Genomic DNA, 25,384 nt, shown 5'->3' on the forward strand with positions numbered 1-25,384 from the left:
CATTAGTGTAGTCCTATGAAAAAGTGACAAGATTTGATATAATTCTTTAATTCAGATAAATGAAAGAACAATTTTGAGTGAAATTCTTTTAAGAATTATCATTTTTCCAGATAATTGAGACCTAGTCAAATTAAGTCAGAGATGTGAATTTATTATTTATTAAACAAAACCAAAAACAACTCCTGGGTCACTAGTCTAAATGTATAGAAATAGCAATTGAGATCACTACTTAGATTAGAAAGGAATGTTAAATCTTTAGCTCTTCTGGACTAAAAAAGTCCCACAAAAATGACTGAAAAACTGCATGTAGAATTTAATATTTATTTATGCCCATATTATTAATGAGTATAATAACAAAATGTAATAATGACACATGAATGGATTTTGAGGGTTGCATGTGGCCAGCAGGTCACACACTCAAAGTCTATTAAAATGGTAACTTATCTTCATATATTTTTAAGGTTTAGAAATTCGATAACCAAATATGTCATAAAATAGATGCTTCACATATAAACTTAAGATAAACCTCAAGCAAAGAAAGTAAAGAAAATAATACATTCCTAGAAAATAGTTTTATGAGTATGTTGATTATTTTTATGTAGTAATAAATAATAACAAAATATAAAGTTTGTTCTGTAAATTGACATTGTCTTCAAATTAATTAAGAGTCAAGTTAAATTATACTTTGATTCAATTTAATTTAAATTTAGTTAAGTTCATTTTAAAAATGATTCAATTCAGTTTAAAAATTATCATAAAATGATTTAATGTTAATGCCTAATAGCTCAATCTAACTTCTGGAAGTCAGGAAAACATGAATACTGAGTAAAAGACTCATTCAAAGATGAATAGGGGACTTGGTTAAGAATTTCAGAACTATCTGCAAAAAAGCCTGTAATAGTATTATATTTCAGATGTTTAGGCCTTTGGCATTACTTAGAAAATCCTTCAACAGAAAATGAACAGTAAATTTGACATAGGCAAAATGTTTCATTATTTGCTAACAGGTGCCTATTACCATTTTCATTTTATAATGAGCTATACAGAGTATTCTACTTCAGCTGGGAAAAATTATCAAATAAATACCACATTCTGTATTTGTTTAATTGAAAGAGAGAGATTCATGTATGACCCTTTCTAAATCAGGATAATATCATTCTCCTACTGTAATTTAAAAATTTTCTTAAGCTTTTTTATAATAAAAGTAATGTTTTGCTAAGTCAACTATATATATGTCAATACCATTTTCTTTGTTCAGTGATGAGAACAAATTTAGAGAGATTAAAGGCTCCGTAGAACCATGTATTTTACTAAATGGAATTTAGAACCATAACAAATGTGATATTACTAAAAATGAAGTTACAATTATATCAATGGTAGCAAGGGGCATTGCGTTTCTTTTTTTTTTTCCTTTGAATCTCCACTGCCTGGTACATCATATGGGTTTATTAATTCCTCATTGATTGATAGGATATAATTTTGCTCCTGTCTATTCTAAGAATTTTGCATTCATCCAGATTATTGCAAATTAAAGAAAAAAATATTCCAGTCAGTCAAAAGTCTGAATGACAATCTGTTTGGATAGTGAGGCCCCAAATTTCTTTAAATTTAAAAATTAAAATTTTAGAAACTGATTATTGTAGAAAATCTGAAAGAGAACTTATTAATGTTTCTACTTCATCTATTCTAGAGAACATGAACAAGATAGCAATTTCTACAATGTCCAAATTTCTTCAGAGAGTAAGAGAGACAATTTTTACAAATAACCAAACTCAAATACATTTCAGGAACTTGGAAAATTCTTTAAACTTTTCTGCATTGCATAACTAGGTCACAGTTTTATTATATATGAAAGATTTTCAGAGTTCTTCACCATTCTTTTAGTCTACACTTCAGTAGGGTAGAGTACAGAAGAAATCACATTTCCTTATTATTAGTAGGGGTGGGGTTGGATAGATAGAAAGATATAGATAGATGGTACCCCCTTCATGCTCCCAAAATATTTTATATCTTTTTTATGAATCGATCATATTTATATCTTATGTATTCCATATCTTATTTCCTAACAAGCATCATGAACAAAGAAATAATTGCCTTAATTGTCCTTCTATCTGTTAGTATTTCTCACAGTAAACAATAAAAAGTAATGATCAATAAATGTTTGTGAATTGAATTGAAATAGAATTGAAAGATAACCAGTCTAAGGCTTTTTTCCTTAATGGAAAAGTAATTGAGAACAAGAAGAGTTATGTTTTTGAATAGTGAGCCTATCAAAATTTTTGGTTCTTTGAGAAGAAAAACTGAGAGTGGCATGGGAGCACAGGTTTCTTGAGGAAGGTATGATGAGTAAATTCAACTCTTTCTTTTTACTCCCATTGCCACTGCCACCCTGCTATATGATTTGGGGTCTTAATTCCTATTTATCAACCAACTGAGCTTTATACTTCAATGTCTATGCTATTCATGTTGTTTTTTTCCTCTCTTGTCCATTCATCTATTTCCTTTTCATTCCTCCTCCACTCTCTCTTTTTCCTGTATCATTTACAATTAAAATATTTGGTTTGGTTGAAGGTCAACTCTGATGGCCTTTGACAGTAAATAAGTATAATGTTCAAGTCAATCCAACCAATCCTATCACCTTTCAGATAATCTTTGTTTTTTTTTTACTTTCTCAATTATTTTAATCACTTATGAACTTTTTTATAAAGTGATTTATGAGTTTTGGGAATAGGGAAGGGGCAAGGTTAGGGTTTGTTCAGTCTTGTGTATTTGTGATTATTTGTGATTATTGAAAATGTTAAAGAATTGACAGTTCATAAGGCATTCAATGAAATTTATATTATTAGAATATCAATTTCCTTGAAGTCTTCTTTTCCCTTGAAGTCCTTTAAACTATTTATGATATATAATAAATTTGTGAATAATCCTGTAAAGGAAATTTTTCATACTGTCAGATCTGAAATATACCTTCATTATCCTGGACTGTGAAGTTTGGGTTGACAGCAGCTAGACTGAAGAAAAATTTCTGCCCCCCTAAGGGATCATCTTTATCTACTGCACTTATAGTCTGTATTAGCTGCAGAAAAAAGAAAGTACAAATTAAAAATTGTTATTGCCATGCATTTAACTAAATATTTCACATGCACTATCTCTTGAATCCCCACAATCCCTTACTGTAGTTTATTGAGTAACACTATCTTTGCTTTCTTTTTACTTTGGAGTAGACTCAAGTTTTTAGATCTAAGTCAATCAATCAATACTGCTTAAATTTGTATTTTAATTTATTTTTTACATTTTCATAAGATGAAAAGTTCATTTTTGTTTATCATAGAAAAATGTAATTTTTACAGTAGAAGACAATGTTTTTAGTTATATCATTTGTGGCTGTGATTTTATTTTATGCAACAGAAAAAATAGACAGTCATTGAGTAAACCTTAATTAGTGTTCTCCTTTGACCAGTCACTGTTTCATACTAGGGAAACAAAGAAAGAAAAAAATAGTACTTGCCCTCAGGGAGCTCATAGTCTAATAAAAACTATGAAAGCACATAGCTATGTAAAAAGATATATACAGGATAAACAGAAAGTTAAAAATGAAAAAAGTATTAGAATTGAGAGGGTTTGGGAAATTCTTCCTGAAGAAGTGATGTTTTAAACCAACAACAAAAAACACTACATTCACTTTTTAAAATTTTCTCTTAGTGTTTTTCTTTCCTATCTCATGGTTTTCTTTATCTTTCCTTAATCCTGATTCCTCATACAGAAAATGACTAATCTGTAAACATGTTAAACACAAATATGTAAGTACAATAATCGTTAGATTGTTCTGAGGGGAGGAGGATGGGAAGGGAGGGGGGAAGGAAATTATATAACTTAAAAATATACATATGCCTGTGGATGAAGGTTGAAAAACTTTCATAACATATAATTGGAAAAAATGCCAATTGGAAAAGACAAGGTTGTGTTTTAACGTAGATTTGAAGAAACCAGGAAAGGTGTGGGGGTAGAGTTGGTGATGGAAAGAGTATCCCATGTATGAATGACTGCCAGTGAAAATGTCTGGTGTCAGAGGTGTTGTGCATTTTTTGAGAAATAACAAGGAAGTCAATGTTACTAGATCAAAGGGTACTTGGAGTGTCATGGAGGTGGAGTGAGAGTGTAAGATGTAAGAAGACCACAAAATTGGGGATGCTGAGTAAGTTTATGAAAATCTTTGACAACCATTTGATTTTATATTTTATCCAAGAGGTATTGGAGATTTCTGAATTTTATAGAGGAGGAGGGAGGGTAATATGGTCAGACCATCACTTTAAGAAATTACTGTCAGCTATTATGGAGGACAGCCTATACAAAGACTGAGAAATATAATCTCAAATGTAACCCCTTTTCAAAGGTAGGAAATACAATCTCATCTTTGGGAAACTACAATTGGATGGATTAGAATGACAATAGGGCTTGTGATAGGGAGATATTATAGAAATAGTCTAGGTTTGAGGTGATGAGGGCCTGCACAAAAGTGGTATCAATGTACAGATGGGAAGGTGACACTCAAGAAATATTACAAGGGTAAAATTAAGAGACTTTGGAAACAGATTAGACAGAGGGGGGCTAAGAGAGAATAAAGATACCTAGGTTGTGAGTCTGAGTGATTCATTGAATGGTTATCTTCAGTACTTATAGGGAATTATGGACTGTGAAAGTTTTTAAGCATGAAAGAGTAATGGGAATGTGGGGTGTGGGAAAGGATTATGAGTTGAATTTTGGATATGTTGAGTTTACGATATCTACAGGACATCCAGTTTTCAATGTTCTCTAGGAAGTTAAAGTTGAGGGACTGAAGTCACAAAGTACTTCAAATTAATAAGAATTTAAGGATCATCAGGATAAAAATGAAAATTGAATATTTGGAAGCTAAAAAGATCATTAAGTGAAAGTGTGTTTGTATATATGTGTGTGTGTGTGTGTGTATAGAGAGAGAGTGAGAGAGACAGAGAGAGAGAGAGAGAGAGAGAGAGAGAGAGAGAGAGAGAGAGAGAATACAGGAAGATAATGAGGAAAGAGCAGTGTCATGAAAGTAGAGGGGAAAAAAGCAATAACAGAAAAACTGAAAAGAGTTCAAGAAGGATGGTGATTGAAAACAAAAACCATTAGATTTGATTATGAGATCATTGATAACTCTGGAGAAAGTAATTTCAGTTGAATAAGATAAGAAGTCATACTGTAGAGAGTTAATAAGATAGTAAGATGAGAGGAAGTAGAGATACCTTTTACAAATGAACTTTAGCCATAAAATGCAGGAGAAATATGTCTGGTGATGGTTTTAAAAAAAGGGTAACAAAATTTAAAATATTCACTTTTATCTTTTGAATGAGGGCAGAATGGTGTCTCAAGGATTAATTAATAGATAGAAAAGTATATCTGCAATCCAAGTAATAAAATTCTCAATCTATGTCCATTATAAATATATATTTTGCCAACAAGTCACTAAACTTTAACATGGACATTTTATTAACATAAAAATGCACACATAGAAAGAAAGAAGCATTTATGAATTCCATATAATCAAACTGAATGAGCAGTGGTGGAAGAAAGACCATATTAAAATATTTTGACAGAATTAAATGGTGAGTTTTGTAAATCCTTCATTTCTATTTTTAAAAACCCTTCATAAAATGAACCAATCAGTTCACTTTTTAATGAGAGTGGTTTCTGGTATTTTACCAAACGTTCTTGTAAGTTTACTACAAATTCAGATCATCTTCAAAATTATATATATATATATATATATATATATATATATATATATATATATATATTCATTGTTTTAAAATTTGATTCTGGTTAATATTTAAATAAATTGTTTGCTTTTGTAATCAAGTTAATGAATTGATGGACAGTCCCATGGTTAGGTCTTGGTAGAGAAATAATAAAAGAAGAAAAGGAAAAAATGTCATTAAATATGTATGATAAAATAAAGGAGGATTGAACACGTGGTAAAAGATTTTCACATGCTTTCTTGATATCTGCAAGATATTAGGAGAGCTAGGGGAAAAATACAACATCTTAAGTAGATTCTTTGTTATCAACTAGTGAGAGAATATGGAAAACAGTCATTCAGGATAAACAAGCAATACTGAATTAAAAAGATCTGCCTTAAAAGGTGATGAGTGACTTCTCTTGGAAGTCTTCAAGCTTAGGCTTTTGTTTTGTCATAGTAGGGATTTCTTATATGTATGGTTTCAGTTATAGGATTGTTGAGGTCTCTTTCAACCCTCAAATTCCATGTTGATTAAACCACAAATTCATTTAAGTAATCCAAAATAAATTGACCAGATGGGCAAACATAGAAACATTATCTTTAACACTTTTTTTCCTTTAAGGGTAACATTGAGGAATGGCTAGGTGGTGCAGTGGATAGAGCACTGGCCCTGGAGTCAAGAGTACCTGGGTTCAAATTTGGCCTCAGTTGTGTGACCTTGGGCAAGTCACTTGACCCCATTGCCTTGCAAAAACCAAAAAAGAGGGTGACATTGAGAGTTCAAATAATGCATGTCGTAATCAATTTGAAACATAACTATGATATTTCAGTTATTCTACATTAAATATCATTCCATTCAAAAGATTCACAATGGAACATTTAAGAGTTTCAATGTTTAACTTTCAAAATTCCAAGTATATTTATTTAAAAGGGGCAATTCCTTCCTTCCTTCCTTCCTTCCTTCCTTCCTTCCTTCCTTCCTTCCTTCCTTCCTTCCTTCCTGCCTGCCTGCCTGCCTGCCTGCTTGGAAAATTTTTTATTATAGGTGAAACAGGACAATTTGGACACATTCTAATCTTATTGGCAATGTCTAAAGCATCATGGTATGGAGCAAGCCAGATGTAGGTCTTCTTCTCTCCATCACGTTGGAGCAGTGTGTTGACCTGGGCCACATTGATTTCATACAATTTCAGTTCTGCCTTTTTAATCTGATGCTTGTTGGTCTTTATGTGCACAATGAAGATTAGGGTGTTGCTATTCTCAATCTTTTATTATAGTAGACTCAGTGGTCAAAGGAAACATAATCATGGCATAGTGATCAAGCTTTTTTCTCTGAGGGGTACTTTTCCCACATATTTGGCTGCCTTTGAAATCTTAGTGTCTTGGGTTCCTGGAAGGTAGGAGAGGTGTGAATCTTCTCTTTGTGGCTATGGACCCCCTTCATTTAGCCTTCAATGTCTTGGACTTGGCTTCTGTCTTGTGTGGGGTACAACTGTTTCCTTCTTTGCCTTTGGAGTTATCTTGGGGGAAAGGGTCTCTTCTGTGGTTCTTTTCACAGGCTTATTAAAAGGGTGTTCTTTAAGAAAAACAGATGAGAAAGGAACATCTAGGTTTTGGGTGATCATTTCTTATTTCTGATTGCAGATTAATAATCACATAATTGATTAAGGAGTTTATAGATTTCAGATCCTTAATTTTCTAATCTGATTAAAAAATCTTTTTATAAAAGTTCATCCTTTTTACTGACATAATTCATGCATCACTAAGCTCATCAACAAGAGTATCCTCTTTCAGGTCATAAGTTAAAATTAAATAGCAAAAAATTAATTAATTCTTAATTGAATAATTAAATTGTTTTTGAACATCTCTTAATAACAGTGTCTGTGACTAAACAAATCCAGAAGATGTCTATGCTGAAATATATTCAAAGTACACTCTAAAAATTATTTTTAAAGATTTCTCAGATTTCCTAATTAACCTGTTGCCCAGAAACAAAATTAATCTATTAAAATTTAAGAACAACATCTTTATTAGATGCCATCATAATGAAAAACTAAAACTACCTGAAATTCATGGACCAAATAAATCTCCAAAGAAAGAGTTAGCAGGAAAGATCAAATTAATATGTGAACAAGATGACATACACTTTATTCCTGATTATTCTGTTTGCTGGCAGTAGAAGGGAAGGGAAAAATATTTCTTTTTTTTAAAATTTTGTTTATTTAAGGCAATGGGGTTAAGTGACTTCCCCAAGATCACACAGCTATGTAGTTATTAAGTGTCTGAGTTCAAATTTGAACTCAGGTCCTCCTGGCTCCAGGGCTGAGACTCTATCCATTGCTCCACCTAGCTGCCCCTGAAAAAATAGTTCTTAAAAATCTACCATCTGGAGATTTCTTAGGCAGAACCAAGTTGGAGAGAATTCAATAAGTTCCCAGGGTTTTTCCCAGTCTCCCTCTGAAACAATTTTAAAAGAAGCCACTAAACATGCCCCAAAGTGACAGAACCCACCTAAAGTCAGATTGAAACCACTTTTTCAGTTTGACATTTTGGAGAAACTTCAGGAAAGACCAGTCTCACATGGGTAAAAAAGGGAGTGCAATGTAACCTAGGTGGAGGAACTGGGTTGTCAGCAGGAAGTTCTTAGCCACTGCTCAGCTCAGTAACTAAAACGTCTGGGTCTGGGTCAGCAGACCAGCAGTGAGGGTCCCAGCAGAAGGTGAACTTTGAGCCCAAGGAAGCTGATATAACAGGAGGAACAGGACTGGGCTACCTACCCTAAAACAAGGAGTAAGCCACCAGCACCTGAGACCCAGTGTGGAAAACCAGAGACCAGACCTCAGACCCACAGAACAAAAAGAGTGAGACTACACCCTTAGGTCCCAGGAGCAGAACTCATCTTTCAAAAATGAACAAAACACCCCAAAATATTGCTAAACTCAGAAAGCAACTATGGAGACAAGGAAGATCAAAATGCCATCTCAGAAGAGGGAAAAAATGATAAAACATCTACATGTGAAGTCCCAAGGGGAATTATGAATTGAACTCACATCCATAAAGTCCTCTTGGAAGAGTTCAAAAAAGGTTTTAAAAATCAAAAAAAAAATAAAGGAAGAAGAAAATTTGAGAAAAGAAGTGAGTTATGTAGAAGAATTATGAAAAATTGGAAAAGCAACTTCACTGAATCAAACAATATCTTTCAAAGTAGAATTGATCAAATGGAAAAAGGAAACTACTTTAAAAGTAAATCAACTAAGTAGAAAAGGAAATAAAAACACTAACTGAAGAAAATAAATCCTTAAAAATTAGAATTTGGCAAGTGGAAATTAATGACTCTATTAGACATCAAGAATCCATCCAATAAAACCAACAAACTGGAAAAATAGAAGAAAAATATAAAGAACCTCTTAGGAAAATTGACTGAACTGGAAAATAGATCCAGAAGTAATTGTTGGTCTATGTGAAAGCAATGATCAAAAAAAAAAAAAGATCCTGGACAATATCTTTCAGTAAATTATCAAAGAAAACTGAAGAAGTTAAATAGTTCTTGAAAGAATCTCTTGGTTGCCTCCAGAAAGAGATCCCAAAATAAGAATTCTAAGATGCAGTGAAATTTTGGAATTATCAGATAAAAGTGAAAAAACTGCAAGTAGCTAAAAGGACACAGTTCAAATACTAAAGAGCCACAGTCAAGATTACACAGGACTTATCAGCTTTAACATTAAAGGATCAGGGTCTAGAATATGATATTCTAGAAGGAAAAAAGAGCTTGAATTATAACTCAGAATCAACTACCCTGCAAAATCCAGCCTATTTTATCAAGGGAAAAGATGAACCTATAACAAAATAGGGAACTTATTTGATAAAAGGTCAAAACTGAACAGAAAATTTGTCCTTCATATACAAAACTCCAGAGATGTGTACAAAGGTAAATAGGAAGGAAAAAATAAGTTAGTGAATAAGACTAAATTTTATATATTTCTACATAAGAAGATAAAACTAACAACTCTTGAGAATTGTTCAGGACAATTGAAAGGGAAAGGGGGGGTTCCCTACAGAGGGAACAAAAAAGGGGGAAAAGTAAAAGGGAAAAGAGGGAAGGAAAAAGTAGGGAATGGATAGTAGGAGGGTACATTGAGGGAAGGCATCATCCAGAAACAGAACATTAGTGAGGAGGGATAAGAGGAAAGGAGTAAGAAAAGCACAATAGATTGACTTCCAAGTATTTTATATTGTCTATAGCTACTTTTTAATGAAATGTCTCTTTATATCTAGTTTCAGGATCAGCTAGAAACATTCACAATAACAAGGATGTCCATTTTCACCAGTGTTACTCAATATAGTATTGGAAATGCTAGCTGTAGCAATAAAAGAAGAAAAAGAAATTGATTTGAAAAGGAATTAAATTGTAAAATAATGAAAATAGGAAACAAGGATACAACACTCTCACTCTGCAGATGATATGATGATAAACTTAGAGAATCCTAGAAATTCAACTAAAAATACTTGAAGCAACTTTTCTAAAGTAGCAAAATATAAAACGAACCCATATAAATCATCAACTTTTCTATATATTACCTACAAAGCCCAGCAACTAGAGATAGAGACATTCCAATTAAAGTAACTGTAGACAATCTAAAATATCTGGGAGTTGATCTACCTGAAACTATATAGACAGTATAAAATACTTGGCAGTTGATCTACCAGAAACTATATGAACACAATTAAAAAACACTTCACACAAATAAAGTCAAATCTAAACATTTGGAAAATACCAATTGCTCATGGGTAGACCATGCTAATTAATAAAAAAAATGACAATTCCACCTAAATTAAATTACTTATTCAGTACCATATCAATCAAACTACCAAAAATTATTTTGCAGAGCTAGCAAAATTACTAACAAAATTCATTTGGAAAAACAAAAATTCAAGAACAACAAGGAAATTAATTTTAAAAATATAAAAGAAGGTTGTCTAGTCATACCAGACCTAAAATTACGATATAAATTGGAAGTCATTAAAACTGTCTGGTACTAGCTAAGAAATATAATGGTGGATCAGTGTAACAGATTATGTCCAAAATAAAAAATAGTAAATGACTATAGTAATCTGCTGTTTGATAGAATCAAAGACTCCAGTTTCTGAGATAATATTCACTATTTGATACAAACTGCTAGGAAAACTGGAAAATAATATGACAGAAATATAGACCAACACTTTCACCCTACACCTACATAGGGTAAAAATAGACAAAAAGGTTGATATAAACAAATTAGGACAGCAGGGAATAGTATATAACTGTCAGATCTATGGAGAGAAGAGTTTATGATTAACAAGAATTAGAGAGCATTATAAATTGCAAAATGTTTAATTCTGATTACATTAAATTAAAATTTTTTTCATAAATAAAACCAATGAAACCAAGATTAGGAGGAATGCAAAAAGCCAGGAAATGATTTTCCCAGCTAGTGTTTCTGATAGAAGACTCATTTCTAAAATATTTAGAAAACATAGTAAATTTAAATGAATGCAAATCATTCTCCAACTGATAATTAGCAAAACAATATGAATAGGCAGTTTTCAGATGAAGAAATTAAAGTTATCTATTGTCATTTGAAAAAATTCTCTAAATCATTATTGATTAAATAAATGCAAATTAAAACAACTCTGAGATATCACCTCACACTTATCAGATTGCCTAAAATGATAAAAAAAGGAAAAGTACCAACAAGAGCAATATGAAACTATCAATAAAATGTGTATATCCTTTTATCCAGCAATACCATTACTAGGTCTGTATTCCAAAGCAATCATAAAAAAAAAGAAAAAAAAAGACTCACATGTCCCAAAATATTTATAATAGCTCTTTTTGTAGTAGCAAAGAATTGGAAATTGAGGTGATGCCTATCTGAGCAAATTATGTTATATATGAATGTGATGAAGTACTGTTTTTCTGTAGGAAATCATGTGTAGAAGGACGTCAGAAAAGCCTGGAAAAACTTGTTTGAACTGATGTTTAGTGACATGAGCAGAAGCTTGAGTACATAGCACACATTAATAGAACTATTTTGAGATGATCAACTGTGATGGACTCAGTTCCTCTCAGCAGTTCAGTGAGCAAGGACATGATACATTCTTATTGAAATATTTCAAATATCACTAATTTAGTTTGACTTTTGTGCTATCATTTTGTTGGGCTTTTTTAAGTTTCTCATTTATATATTTATTTATTTATTTGGGGGAAATGGAATCAGAGTTAAATGATTTGTCAGGGTCACAAGAGATAGTATCAAATTTCTGAGGGTGGATTTAAACTCAGGTCCTCCTGACTCCAGGATATATGCTTTAATCTACCAAGCCACCTATTAGTATTACCATAAACAGCCCAGGTCACAAATATTCTGGAATTTAGACATTTCTGGGAATTAGATATCATTATATTGTAGACGATTTGGTGATGAACTTCATCAGTATAAAGAGATCTCCCATAGCACAGAGGGTAAAAGACTAATTTACATCAAGAGATCTGGGTTCAAACCTTTCCACTTACATATACTAGCTGTGTGAATATGAAGAAATGACCTAAACTCTCTGGGCTTCAGGTAATCCTTTCAGGTTATTTCATTGGTATAGAAAATTCCTAAGGACGAGGTTCTGTGTACTAATTCATTTTTGCATTTTCTCTTCATTCATTTTTTCTTAGAAAGTTGCCTGTGGAAGTGAAAAATTCAGTGATCCTATGGAGGATAAAATGGACAGTATGTGTCAGAGGAAAGATCTGAAGTAAAGGCTTCCTGGCTTTCAGGCTAGTGTCTATCCATCTATCCATATTCTACTATCATCTTCTAGTCAAATTTCAGATTGTAAATTAAAGACAAGATGTTTCATCTTCACCAGTAGAGGGAACTATGTCAGAAGTACTCCACGATTAAAATAAAGGTTATTATTTGTTCTCCATAGATTTATTTGGAAAATGAATTAGATGAGATTTTAATTGGGAGGAAAAGCTTATTCAAACTATAAAAAGGAACTGTAGGAGACAAATAATCTTTATACAAAGGTGAGAAAACAGTGACAAATGTAATAATATAAAAGGATTTTTTTAGCTGTGAGTTTTATTTAAAACAAATGAAGGTATTTTAAATTTAAATAATATTGGTAATTTAAAAGATAAGGAGAAAAACAAATATAAAGTCAAAAAGGTCAAGTTTACTATATAGAGAGAGTAATATCCTGATCAGCTAGTTAAATACATTTGTAAAATTAAGAATCCAAATCACAATTGATGGTACTGATGAAACTTAACTTTCAATAATTCAGGAAATTCATGTGGTCCCAGGAGGCAGAGCTGGTTCATATTTAAAAGGTAACATGAATTCAACTCCAATCATTCTACATGAATTTGAATTGAATGCACTCTAGAATATACCACCAAGTGGCTATTCAGCCTTGACATGAAGACCTCTAGGGAATAGAAACCCACTAGCATCTAGAGCTGCTCATTTCACCTTTGAAGGGTTCTGGCTTTTCTATTCATCAAGTATAAATTCAGTTCTATGGGCATCCTGCTGTTTTTTTGTTAAATATGTAAGACCTAACAAATAGTCATTGCTGAATAAATGGTTGCTGAATTAATCTGAAGTAAGGTTTCCTTTTGATTCTTATAATATTTCAAAAATTCCAGCAAACAAATGACATACTTAAATTTTAATTTTCCGTGTCTGCTTGCTAATCATTTTTTTCTAATCATATGTCTTGGATGATGTCTTTTGGAAATCTTTAATAAAAAATATGCTTTAAGTTACTTATATCTGTCATGTGTGTTTCTGTGTGTGTGTGTGTGTGTGTGTGTGTGTGTGTGTGTGTGTGTGTTTCTTTGTTCTTTGGATTACCTGAAATGTATATTCTTTTCTTTATACAGTTTTTCATGATGAAACCGATTGTATAAGGAACATTGGTGTTAAAAGGATGACTATTAACTATACAACATCATGTATGTTAGAATAATTGAAAGTATTATTCAATTCCTTCAAATGATTCAATCTAATCTCTGCCTCATTCGATTCTGAGACAAGTTCCCTGTCCATCTGCTGGAACTATCTGTTATGTATATACTATTAGACAATTGTATTCTGCATAATCTTATCTATTTGGTAATATTTTCCTTTCTCTTTCCTCTCCCCTCCTTCCCCCTCCCCCCTTTATGAAAGATTAAGTGACTCTCCTTTGGATTTTAACAATTTCCAATATAAAGCTATGTCGTATTCTAGAAATCGATGCAATCAGTATAATGTCATCAACAAATAGAAAGATTCAGAGAACCTGACATCTATCTGCACAGATTTGTTCTGTTTGAAATATACATATATACATTACACACACACACACACACACACACACACACACACACACACACACACACTCTTTAGGCTATGGACAAAAAGTCAAGGTGAACATTTGTCTTAATTTTATACCTTTCTTACCATTTTTGAGCAATCACCATAATTACAGTTATAGAAAATGATAATCAGATTATGGCACAGCAATATTTATCTATATAGAAATCCATTAAATAATCAGTTACTTATTGATATAAAAGTTCAAAGTGAAATTGATTTTATACTTGCACTGTTTTAATTAAAAGTCTTATAGAGCAATTGTGATTTCAAATCAGTAACATCATTCTTAGCACAAGATTTCAACTTAGTATTAGTCAATGCAAGCACATTAATTAAAATACTCCATTTTTAAAAGTTTGTCTTTTTTATGAAATCACACAAATTAAAAGCATTATAAGTATGTACAAATGTTCTAACTTCATTATTCAATTGAAATTACTCTGTCTAAAATTGTCAACAATCTTTTAACTGGTCAAATATTTTTCTCAAGCCTCCTACTTGACCTCTGAAGATTTTCACACTATTACTAATGAGTAATTAGTAACTTTTTCTTTATGGGAAATTCTCTCTCTCTCTCTCTCTCTCTCTCTCTCTCTCTCTCTCTCTCTCTCTCTCTCTGAAATGTATGATATGAATCTCTATTTTTCCTACTTCTTCCTATTTGACTGCTCCCTTTTATTCTCTTGCAGATATTCACCTACTTCATGCTGACTAAATGTCAACTTCTCCTAAGTCTCTGGCTTGGGACCACTTTCCTCTTCCTATTTACTATTTTGTTTGGTGATTTCATCAGCTCCAGTTGGTTTACTTATCATCTTTAAGTAGATTATTCAAAGATCAATTTATTCAGCTTTCAACTCTCTCTTGAACTCGACTTCTGTATTGTCAATCCCTCTTTGACATTTCATAATGTATGTTTTCAGATATGACAGACTCAAGATACTCAAAATAGAATTTATTATCTCTTGCTCCCACCCCCACCTATCAATTCTTTCTCTTTTTCCATCTTTCCCAACACTGTCAAGGGTAGCCTTATCCTGCCAGTCATCTAGACTCACAAAACTAGGTGTCATCCTTTTCTACTTCTCATTTGTACTCACTACATTCATTTATTCTGTTGTAAATTCTTATTTCTATTTTTCACATCATTACTCATATTTTTCTTCTCTCCACTCATGTGTAGCTATAGTACAAGTCCTGATTTTCTCTTGCCTAGCCCATTTCAATTAACTTATAATTGGTCTATCTTCTTCAAGACCCTGCTCACTTCAATCAATGCTCCACTCAGCTGCCAAAATGATTTTCCTGAAGCAAATTTATGACCATGTCATTGTCCTCCATACTAAATAAACTACAATATCTCTCTGATACCTTGAGGATCAAATATAAAATGTTCTATTAGACTTTTAATATCATTTTAATAAGAAAACTTTTACCTTATTCATCATCTTACATATTACTCTCCTATATATTGTCTAGTTACTATTCCCTCTCACACAATACTCCATTTTCTGATTGTGAACTTGCACTGGAATACTCCCTTTTCTTATCTCTAACTCCTAGATTCCCTGACTTCCTCTAAGACAGTTCAAATTGCAGTGTTCAGAAAACCTTTCTCTGCTTCCTCTTTCTGCTAGTATCTTTTCCCAGAGATTAGTTTTTGATTTATTAAAGAGATTAATACATATGCACATAAATATATATACATAAGTAGTTTGCAAAGTTCATGAAATAAGATATAATAGGCATATAAACATATTGATTCACACATGTAATTTGCCATATACAAATATATGTTCAGACATGTGTAAAATAGTATATACACATGCATATAGTATACATTTATACATGGCTATTTCCATGTTTTAATATGAGTTCTGTGACTAAAAATATCATCTATTAGAGTGTGAAGGGTTTTTGTTTTAGAATTTCAAATACTTAACACAGTGTCTGACACAAAACCTATTGAATAACTAACATTTGTTTCAATAACTTTTATAGTTTTCAAGTACAGCATAATCTGATTCCTTGAGTAATATGAATAGGACCTACTATGATCATTAGGCACTGTGTACAGACTGTTAAACTTAGAATTATAAAATATATGGGTTTCAAATACCACTTTAGATTTTTCTTAACTGTGTGACTGAGCAAGTCACTTTACCTTATCTGGTTCTATAATTTATGAAGATAAAATGAGATGATATTTTTAATGTGCTTTCCCAACATTAAAGATCTTTATAAAAGAGAGTTATTATTATTATTATTATTATTGTCAGTAATAATAATAATAATAATAATAATAATAATGAATTGAGATCATCCAAATAGATACATAGGAAACTTATTTCTAAGTCTGTAAATCTGGGGAAATCAGTTTGCTCATATGTAAAAGAAAGACAACTTAAATTTTAAACCACTTTATTTGGGGATAGTCAAATGGGATAGGGCAACCATATGTAAAGAAGAAAACATGAGGATGGGAACTTGAAGAAGTAAAATAGAAACATTATCAAGACTAACATAAAAAGGTCATAAAAATGACCTAAGAATAATATTCTGATTTCAACACAACATTAACCAAACAGGGCATATACATAAGCTGAATTCCAGTTTTCCATAGCATTTGAAAAGAAAAATAAAATCCCATTGACACAATTTTACCATTTCAAAACCTGTATAAGCACTGTTGAATTTGTTTGATTATTCAATAGGAAGAATTTGAGAGATAGGGTAATGTAATTTGCATAAAAATGTAATAGTGACAGTGATGTTTATAAAGACCATGAAATAATGTCAAAACATAATGTAGTTCTGTGATGGGTTCTCTTTCTTTAAAAAAATAAATTTGATTCCCAATTATTATTTATAACATTCTGCTTCCTTCTGTGAAGATAGCGCTGAAACCAATTAAGAGCATTTCATTCAGATTCAAACATACACCCTTTTCAAACAACAAAATGAATCTACTGAAGCAAAGGTTTTTGGAGTAAATACATAAAGCTGATGCAGGGACACCTTTATAAAGAACTGTATCATTAGATAATTTCATGTTGCTGTAATTCTGAAATTTAATGCATATATCTAAGGGTTGATTCCCCTTTTACTACTACATAGCTATATTTTAATTCCACTTCTACATCCTGGAATTGAATGAATCCCTATCCTTTGGGATCTATTCCTATACTTTAATTCTCTCTGTGTCTTCCACTGCTTTTCACTTGCCTTCTTCATCTAGTGGTTTTCTATATTTATCTGAAAAAGCAGAAGGATTTTCTTTTGCTTTTCAGAGTTTGGAAATTGCTTGTTCCTACTCATTCAGTCTTGTGGTGGCAAGCAGTTAAAATTTCCACAAGACTATAAGAACCATTAAAACAGAATTAAGAATCCTACCATAATCCTTACAAATTTATCCTTTTTTTGCTGTTTCTCATTATCTCTTTGTCTCTTACTCTCCTTCCACACTCTCCCGTTTTTCCCCTAGTCCCAATAGTACAGTATTATTTTTGTAAAAAAGTTATAAAAGTATTGTGCTTGCTACATTTCAGCACTTACTTGTCCAGGTCTTGCATTTTCACATACAAAGGTATCATAGAACACAGCAAACTGTGGTGCGTTGTCATTGACATCCAAAATTCTGACAAAAACTGCTACACGAGTTGTCTCTTTTGGGTTGTCTAGGAGAGGGAAAGAAAAACCTTGATTTGCTATCAAAAGAAATATACAAGCACTGATAAGATTGTGTCAGTGCTAAGCAATAAGGCACGGGAAGATCCCTCATACCAGATTTAAAGTTTTTGGTTTTATTTTTCTATCAAGTTGAAATTAGAATGTTATCAACTAAATAAACATTATTTCTGCACTGTATTTTACACAATAAAATGTAACACATTAAAATAACATGTTAGAATAGTTGAATAACAATTATTTCAATTATCTTTGGGCTCATATTCATTTTGGATAATATATTTTGATAACTATTGAAAATATTTCAGCTTTTTATGCTTGTCATATTTTATTAGCTTATTTAAAAGACAGCATGTGCATGTGAGAACCCAAATAAAATACGTATAGTGTTTATTTTAGGCATTAGTTCAACCACATGACATCACCTAAACGTTCACTTATTTTGAGCATTAATTATAATAAGGCAACATAATACAGTAAAGGAAATGTACTCTACAGGGTATCCTAGAAATCTTAATGAAATTTCAAGCTATTAAAATTTAAAACTAACTTAGACTGAAATATCCTGTATTTAGATAGAAAGTACCTGTGTTTGAATGAGAACGGTGTAATTGCCTAACTGTAGGACTTTGGACAAATCCATTCTTTGAAACTCAATTGCAAAAAAAGAAGGAAGGACTTAGGTGACTTAGGATCCGAGCTCTAAAAGTGACACTACAGATGACCTACTTTAATCCTCTCATTTTAAAGATGAGGTTAATTGAAGTCTATGGCAGTTCATTGACTCCTCTTCCATAATACAGGCAATAATTGTATGAGGAAGTATTTCAACTCAATTCTTCTGACTTTAAAAGTCAGTGTACTTTACCTTGTCAAGAACTTCCCTTCTATAATCATTCACTTCTGATAGTATGACCCTAGAAGACACTCTCTCTTTGTTTTTTAGATTTTTGCAAGGCAAATGGACTTAAGTGGCTTGCCCAAGGCCCCACCTCTAGGTAATTATTAAGTGTCTAAGGTCGGATTTGAACTCAAGTACTCCTGACTCCAGGGCTGGTGCTCTATCCATTGTGCCATCTAGCCGCCCTGATGATACTCTTAATATGCTGTCCTCAAACTCTAGGCATAGCAGTTAAAATATGTGATTATTGAAATTGTATTTGTTAATAGATGTTTTTATATTGGGCTCACTGAGTACCTGCTCATTCCTCCTCAAAGAAGTAGAGATAGAGTCTGGACCTAGGATGTAATTGGTATATAGAACACCTAAATGAGAAAAACTCCTTCTTTCAATAAAGGTAAGCACCTGATAATTATATCTATAGAGATTTGCTGAGAGTACTAAATGGTTAAATTAGCTTATAGTCAAATAGAATAAGGGGCAGGATTTGAGTACAATGCATCCAGTCATCAAGTTCAGCTCTATAAAGAACTCATCCACTGCTCTCTTTTAAAGAATTTTTTTTTACCAAAATGATAAAATAATCATAATTTTTCAATTTGTATGACCTGACATTATTACTCAGGGCTAAATATCTGAGTATGTGTTTGCAAGGGTGGGAATGGGAATGGAGGGGTAAGCAGGGGTTTGAATTAGATTTATTAAGGAAAATAGATCTGAATCCAAGATCTCAAATCTGCCATTTAGTAGCTGTGTGATCTTGAACAAATCAATTAGCCTATATGAATGTCATATTCTTCCCCTCTTTAGCACTATCACATTCTAAAACTGTGATCTATGATTTTATGTGTTAATATTTACTCTCCTCCAATTTATATTCACCACTTTTTTATGACCAGGTTTAAATCTCATCTGGTTCATCCTCTTTTGATCACTGCCTTTTTGTTCTACTTTTCAAGTTCTCACTACTCATATATTCAGTCTATACTATAGCTTTCGTATATGTGGTTCCACTGTTCTATTATGGATGAAATGTGAGAATATTTTGGATCTTCTCTTCATGTGTGACCTTCATCTGCACCTCTGCTCCACTGTTACCAAGACTTTAATATTCTTGAGAAGAGAGATTTAACCTGCACTTAGACTTTTCATTTTCACAAAGCACCTAGAGGATATGCTCTGCACATAATAGATCCTTCTGTATTGCTTCATTTATCACCATATATCGTTAAGTGCAAAAGGCACATGAGTGGGTCTGAAAAATATTTGTAGAAGAATAAGGAGATGAGACTGCTTTTCTTTCTAACAAAGTTATGCTCAGACATTATCTTGCAGTGAAGGAGCATCTTGCTTAATAGAAAACTCAGATGAGGAACTTGCAGAGGTGCTCTTCCTTATTTTATGGCATCATTTCCACAGATGTTTGTCTTGTTCTTTTTTTTAATATATGCATTGTGATAGTCACTTTCTAAAATCTTTATGTTAGCATAACTGTTCCATTCTTACCACAAAGAATTACAAGAGAAGCAAAGGAATCTTTCTCTCTCCCTTAGTCATCATACCTAGGAGGATGCCTGGGATAGTGGATAGAATATTGAGAATAGAATCAGAAAGACCTGTGTTAAATTCTATTTCAGACACTGTAATTATGACTTTATCTACCTGCCTTAATTTCCTCAACATTTCAACAGGGTTGATGTGAGAATCAAATGAATTAATAATTGTAAAATTGCTTAGTACAAGACCTGACCCTTAATAAATGTTCCTTTCTTCATATGAAAAATATTCATTGTCATTGGAGTAGTTAAATTTACAGGTCATTCATAGAAATATGCCATGATACAGATTGACTCAATGGACTTAGAATTCAACTTCTCTATTTTCTTGTGTCCAAAGTAAAAAGGCATGGACTAGATGATCTGTAAAATCTCATCTAGCTCCCCCAACTTCTCTACTTCCTTCATATTTACATTCCATTTGGTAACCAGATATTTCACATTTCTGTTACTCATTATTAGTTTATTCACAATAGCCTTGAGAGGGGCTCTTAATTTGCTTTAGCAAATAGAGTTCATTCCTTCATAATATATACTAATTTTCAGCCTGGCCTCACCAAATGATACTTTTAATGTTATTTCTGGAAAAAAAATTGTTTTATTAACTTCATTTTGCTAATGAAGAAACTAAGGTTCGGGAAATCATATAGCCAATAAATGACAGAGGTAGGCCTACAACTCAGGTATTCTATATAAATCAGAATATGACGTAACTCTTTCACCATGTTGTCTTTCTAATAAGACCTGACACATTTATGTAAGATAGAGTTCCATGGAAACAACTTGGGCCAGTGCACTGAAGCCAATTTAATTCTTTTCATTTTCTTCCAAAATAGAAGAAAAGTGATGTAAAATAAGATCATTGATCAATATTAACATTTCTTATACTCCAGAAGCATCCTGTGGCTGTCTTCAGAGCTAGAAAATTCATTCAGGATAATTATGCATAACATACAGATGTTTAGTTAGCATTTTTATATATATAATAAAATGTTTCTCTCTTCTTAGGATGGAATTTATGATAATAGATATCTGGGTCCAACAAATAGATTCCCTTAAACATAGCCACCACCTTTAGAATTTACTGCAATGATAATAGTTAAATCCATCTCAGAAATGTTGGGGGTTGCTAATTTGGTTGGAATAACAAATGTTAATTTGCTCTAGTGGTCAGGGTTAATTCAGTCATGATAAGTAGTCATAATTTTCAGCCTGGCCTACCAAATGACATTTTCAATGATATTTCTGTGAAAGGAAGCTGAATATAGAACTCAGCTGTGATGTAATGCAACCAGTAGTTTACTGGGTGCAAGTACTTGTCATAGGCTGTAATGCATTACTAGATAACTTGAGAATTTAACTCTTGAGCCTGTGGTAGGCATGGTGACACATTTAGAAGCAGTGTATTTTTATATATTTCCTTGACACTTTCAGGGGCTTTAGAAAATGACACATTTGTCATAAACCACAAAGCTTAAGGCCAAGTGAAAACAACCCCCTGTGTACTACTTTCTCTTCTCTCTCCATTTCTATTTAAAGTGAAATGTGACATAAGGCGTAATAGGGATCTTGATTACACACACTTTGGCAGGTATGCATTTTAAAAAGTTAATTTGCAGTTTGATTTGACTCAAGGAAAGAAAAGTTGAGTTCATTTGTTTATGTGTGTGTTTGTATGTGTATATTAGAGAGAGAGAGAGAGAGAGAGAGAGAGAGAGAGAGTGAGACAGAGAGAGAAGAGAGACAGAGATAGAGATACAGAGAATGAAAAGAAAGAAATTAGCATAGTCTTTTTTTAAACAAAGCCCTAATTATTTCTACTAGGTTTCAAAGCTAATTTTCTCAAACTCTCTGAATCAGAAATTGCAGTTTAATAGCTCCTTTGGAGCAGAGGAAGATTTAGCATTAAATTTAGTGTATATAATGATATGATTCAAGAAGGGTCAGAGTGGAAGTACTAACCTACTAACCTAGCTTGTTCCCATTGGTAACATTCAACTCAGTTGCTACTACTAAACTGGAGATGACAACATACTCTCCTTAAAAGGATGTTTTTAGAAATTCTGTTTTAAAATAAATGACCTTTTACTGTTAACCATTTAGATCTATAGTCTTAGTGCTCAGAAGTCAGTTGATTATAGCAATGATTGTAGTATTTGGATAGAGGGAGGAGCAAGAGGGATTCAAGTCGATTTTATTTGATCTACAACTAATATAAAGAGTAGGCACAATTTGATAGTAAAGTCTGGGCAGAAGTTCGCTTTCTGCTAGTGGTCACATACTTGGCTCAAACTATTTCTTTACCTTCCTGAGAATTTGCTTTTCATAATTTATTTCTGATTCAGTTTTTGTCTTTGAATCTTGCCTTCCTAGTGTTATTTTTTCAGGGTAAACTAAACCTTGATTAACTCTACTTGGAAGGAAGGGACAGAATGTTTTATCTAGAGACCTCTTAGTAGAAGAATATGAAAAAAAAGATTAGTGAGAAAAGAAATCATTTTAAGAAAAGCACAGATTGATTTTTTTAAATACTGCTTTTTATATAAAAGATAGAAAGGTTTTCAGAGGCCCATACCCTCATTTGTCATTTGAAGAAAATGTGGTTCAGAATGATTGGTGATTAATTAACCAGGGCAGGATTTGAATTTATGTCTTTTGACTCCAAATTCAGTATTCATTTTATTCCAATTTATTATACTGATTACCTGGTTATACATATCTAGTGAATCTTCCAGGAATTGTATTTACATAAAATGCTATAATTATGGATTATTTGTTATATATTTATGCATAATTAATTACATTAAAATACACATACTGATAGATTCTGAAAAAAACTTTTAAAATAATAACCATTACCCATTCCCAGTAAAGGAATATAAATAGTCTTACTGATCTCAGCTGCTATAACACTAAGATTGTGCCATTGAGATATTTCACGGTCAAGTGGCTTTGATGTATAAATTGATCCATTTCCAGAGTGTATATTAAAAATCCTGTCAAGATCAGTATGACGATCCAAAGAAAACCTGAACATAACAAAGAAAAAAAATTGAAGAAGGAAACAACAGCACCTTTAATGCAGATACTACCATGAAATTTCATAGCTATATGAATATACTTATATCAAAAAACAAACATTTATATATAATCTATATAAGTAATATAAAGGTACTCTATATAATTTATACATATATGTTTTATTAGTATATACTTCATGTATTTAACTATAAATAAAAGTATTTTCCTTGGCCATTTTATTTTTTGAAATGTATTTTAAATAATTTTACATACATAGGAGAAATTCATTTGATGTATTTTATTAAAAAATGTATTTGGTCAAACTAGATCTTGTGAATATATCTATAATGGTAAAGATTCTTGTCCTGTTTCCAAATATTTAACAATTTAGAAAAGCATATTAAAACTGAAAAAAACTTAGAGTTTGTTAGTATGATATCTAATATTTTACTATCTTACTATGAATAATAGCTTAGTAGTCTGAAAATGTTAATCATTATGGACTTATTTGGTTAAGGAAAATGATAAAATCTATTTAATGCAGTGACTATGAGGCTAGAAAGTGAACTATTTAAAACAGTTGTAAAAAATTAAAGACAAAAACAAAAATTAAATTTCTATAAAAAATAAGTACTCTGATTAAAAAAATAACAAACTGATTATGGGAATTAATTTTCATGCCATGAGAGTGTAGTTCAAAAACTAGTTTATCCATGTAGGGTTATGTAAATAAGATAATTCCTATTATGCACTGCACATTAGATACATATAATGTATCTTCCTGTTTTTGCATCACTGTGCTATCTAGAGACTTGCAGATGTTGGTGTATTTCAAATGCTTAGAAACAAAGGCACACACTCATAAATACACACATATGCACATACACATACACACATATACACACACACACAAACACTAAACATCAGATGCAATCTTTAGTCTTTAATGAACCTTTGAGACACCTATACCTTGCTCAGAAATTTTTTTGCTGTATTTAAATAAAGTAAATTTATAAAATCTTCCATTGTCTATCAGAAGGGAAAAAACATTCATAAGACATATTGCACTTAAAAAGGTAATATAAATCTTTTCAAAGATTTATTTTTGCTAAACTAGTTGATATGAACACCTTTTAAATTGTGTTATTGAAAATTCTTGAACAAATTGACAACTTAAATCACTTAAATTAATTTTAAATCGCTTAAAATCCTATTTATCTGTGTTTTAATAGCCAATTATTATAGTATGGAAAATTTTGACACATTTTATTTTGGTCAGTTGAGTTTTTCTACAATTATAAATGATTTCATGCACAAATTGTACCTTTCAATCAAACTCAAATATTCTGTATTCTCTTGACCTCATTTTCTGAAAGATTTTTCTCTTTCTATCTTCTATATCTCTGTTTTTATTTTTCTTTATCTTAGAATGCCTGCTTTCCCATCTCTACCCAATTATCAAAATACAGTTTTCTCTTTATGTTTCACATTTAATATCACATCCTGCATAAAATTTTCTGAAATTACATTAGGCAGAAGGGATTTCTCCCCTTCCTGAACTTCTGATGATTATAAATAGATATAGGTGTATTTATTTGTGTACTGTATTATTTCATCCAGTAGATTATAAATTTCCTAAGAAGCCTAAGAACATGTCTTACCTATCCTATAACCCATAGTCAAATTCATAATGTGCTTTGCCTACAGGAGAGGCTCACATTGGTGTTGTCTAAGTAATTCTATTCTGATAAAAAATTGGTTTATCAGCCTCTGATTAGGGTTTGTAAATCTGAATGTTAGCCTCTGCCCTTCTCAAGGTCTGGTTTCTCCATTTATACATCTGAAGACCAGCTCTCTCTCTGTGAAACAGTCCCCCTCTTGTTGCATCTGCAATTAGGCTTTTATAGTTGTGTAAGCAATCAGATTGTAAAAACCCTCTGGAGAAGGCAGAAAACTGGTCTGGCTATCTATAAAAGAGACTGAATAAATTCTTATGACATTTTGGAAAGGGAGAAATACCAATGATTTTTTTGGTTTATATTCTATCTGATAACAACAT

General features: G+C 31.9%; 1 protein-coding gene across 1 annotated transcript in view; it reads right to left on the minus strand.

Annotated features, from left to right (window-relative positions):
- Window positions 1-2,950: 2,950 nt before the first annotated feature.
- Window positions 2,951-25,384, minus strand: part of LOC141499133 (cadherin-10-like) — a 40,075-nt gene continuing 17,641 nt past the window's right edge. The window contains exons 4-6 of the mRNA XM_074202027.1: window positions 23,197-23,333; window positions 17,716-17,837; window positions 2,951-3,076 (exon numbers count right to left, since the gene is read on the minus strand). Of these exons, the coding sequence (XP_074058128.1) occupies window positions 2,951-3,076; window positions 17,716-17,837; window positions 23,197-23,333 (385 nt within the window). The remainder of the gene's footprint in view (window positions 3,077-17,715; window positions 17,838-23,196; window positions 23,334-25,384) is intronic.

This window comes from Macrotis lagotis, chromosome X, assembly GCF_037893015.1.
Source record: "Macrotis lagotis isolate mMagLag1 chromosome X, bilby.v1.9.chrom.fasta, whole genome shotgun sequence".
Classification (NCBI taxonomy): Eukaryota; Metazoa; Chordata; class Mammalia; order Peramelemorphia; family Peramelidae; genus Macrotis; species Macrotis lagotis.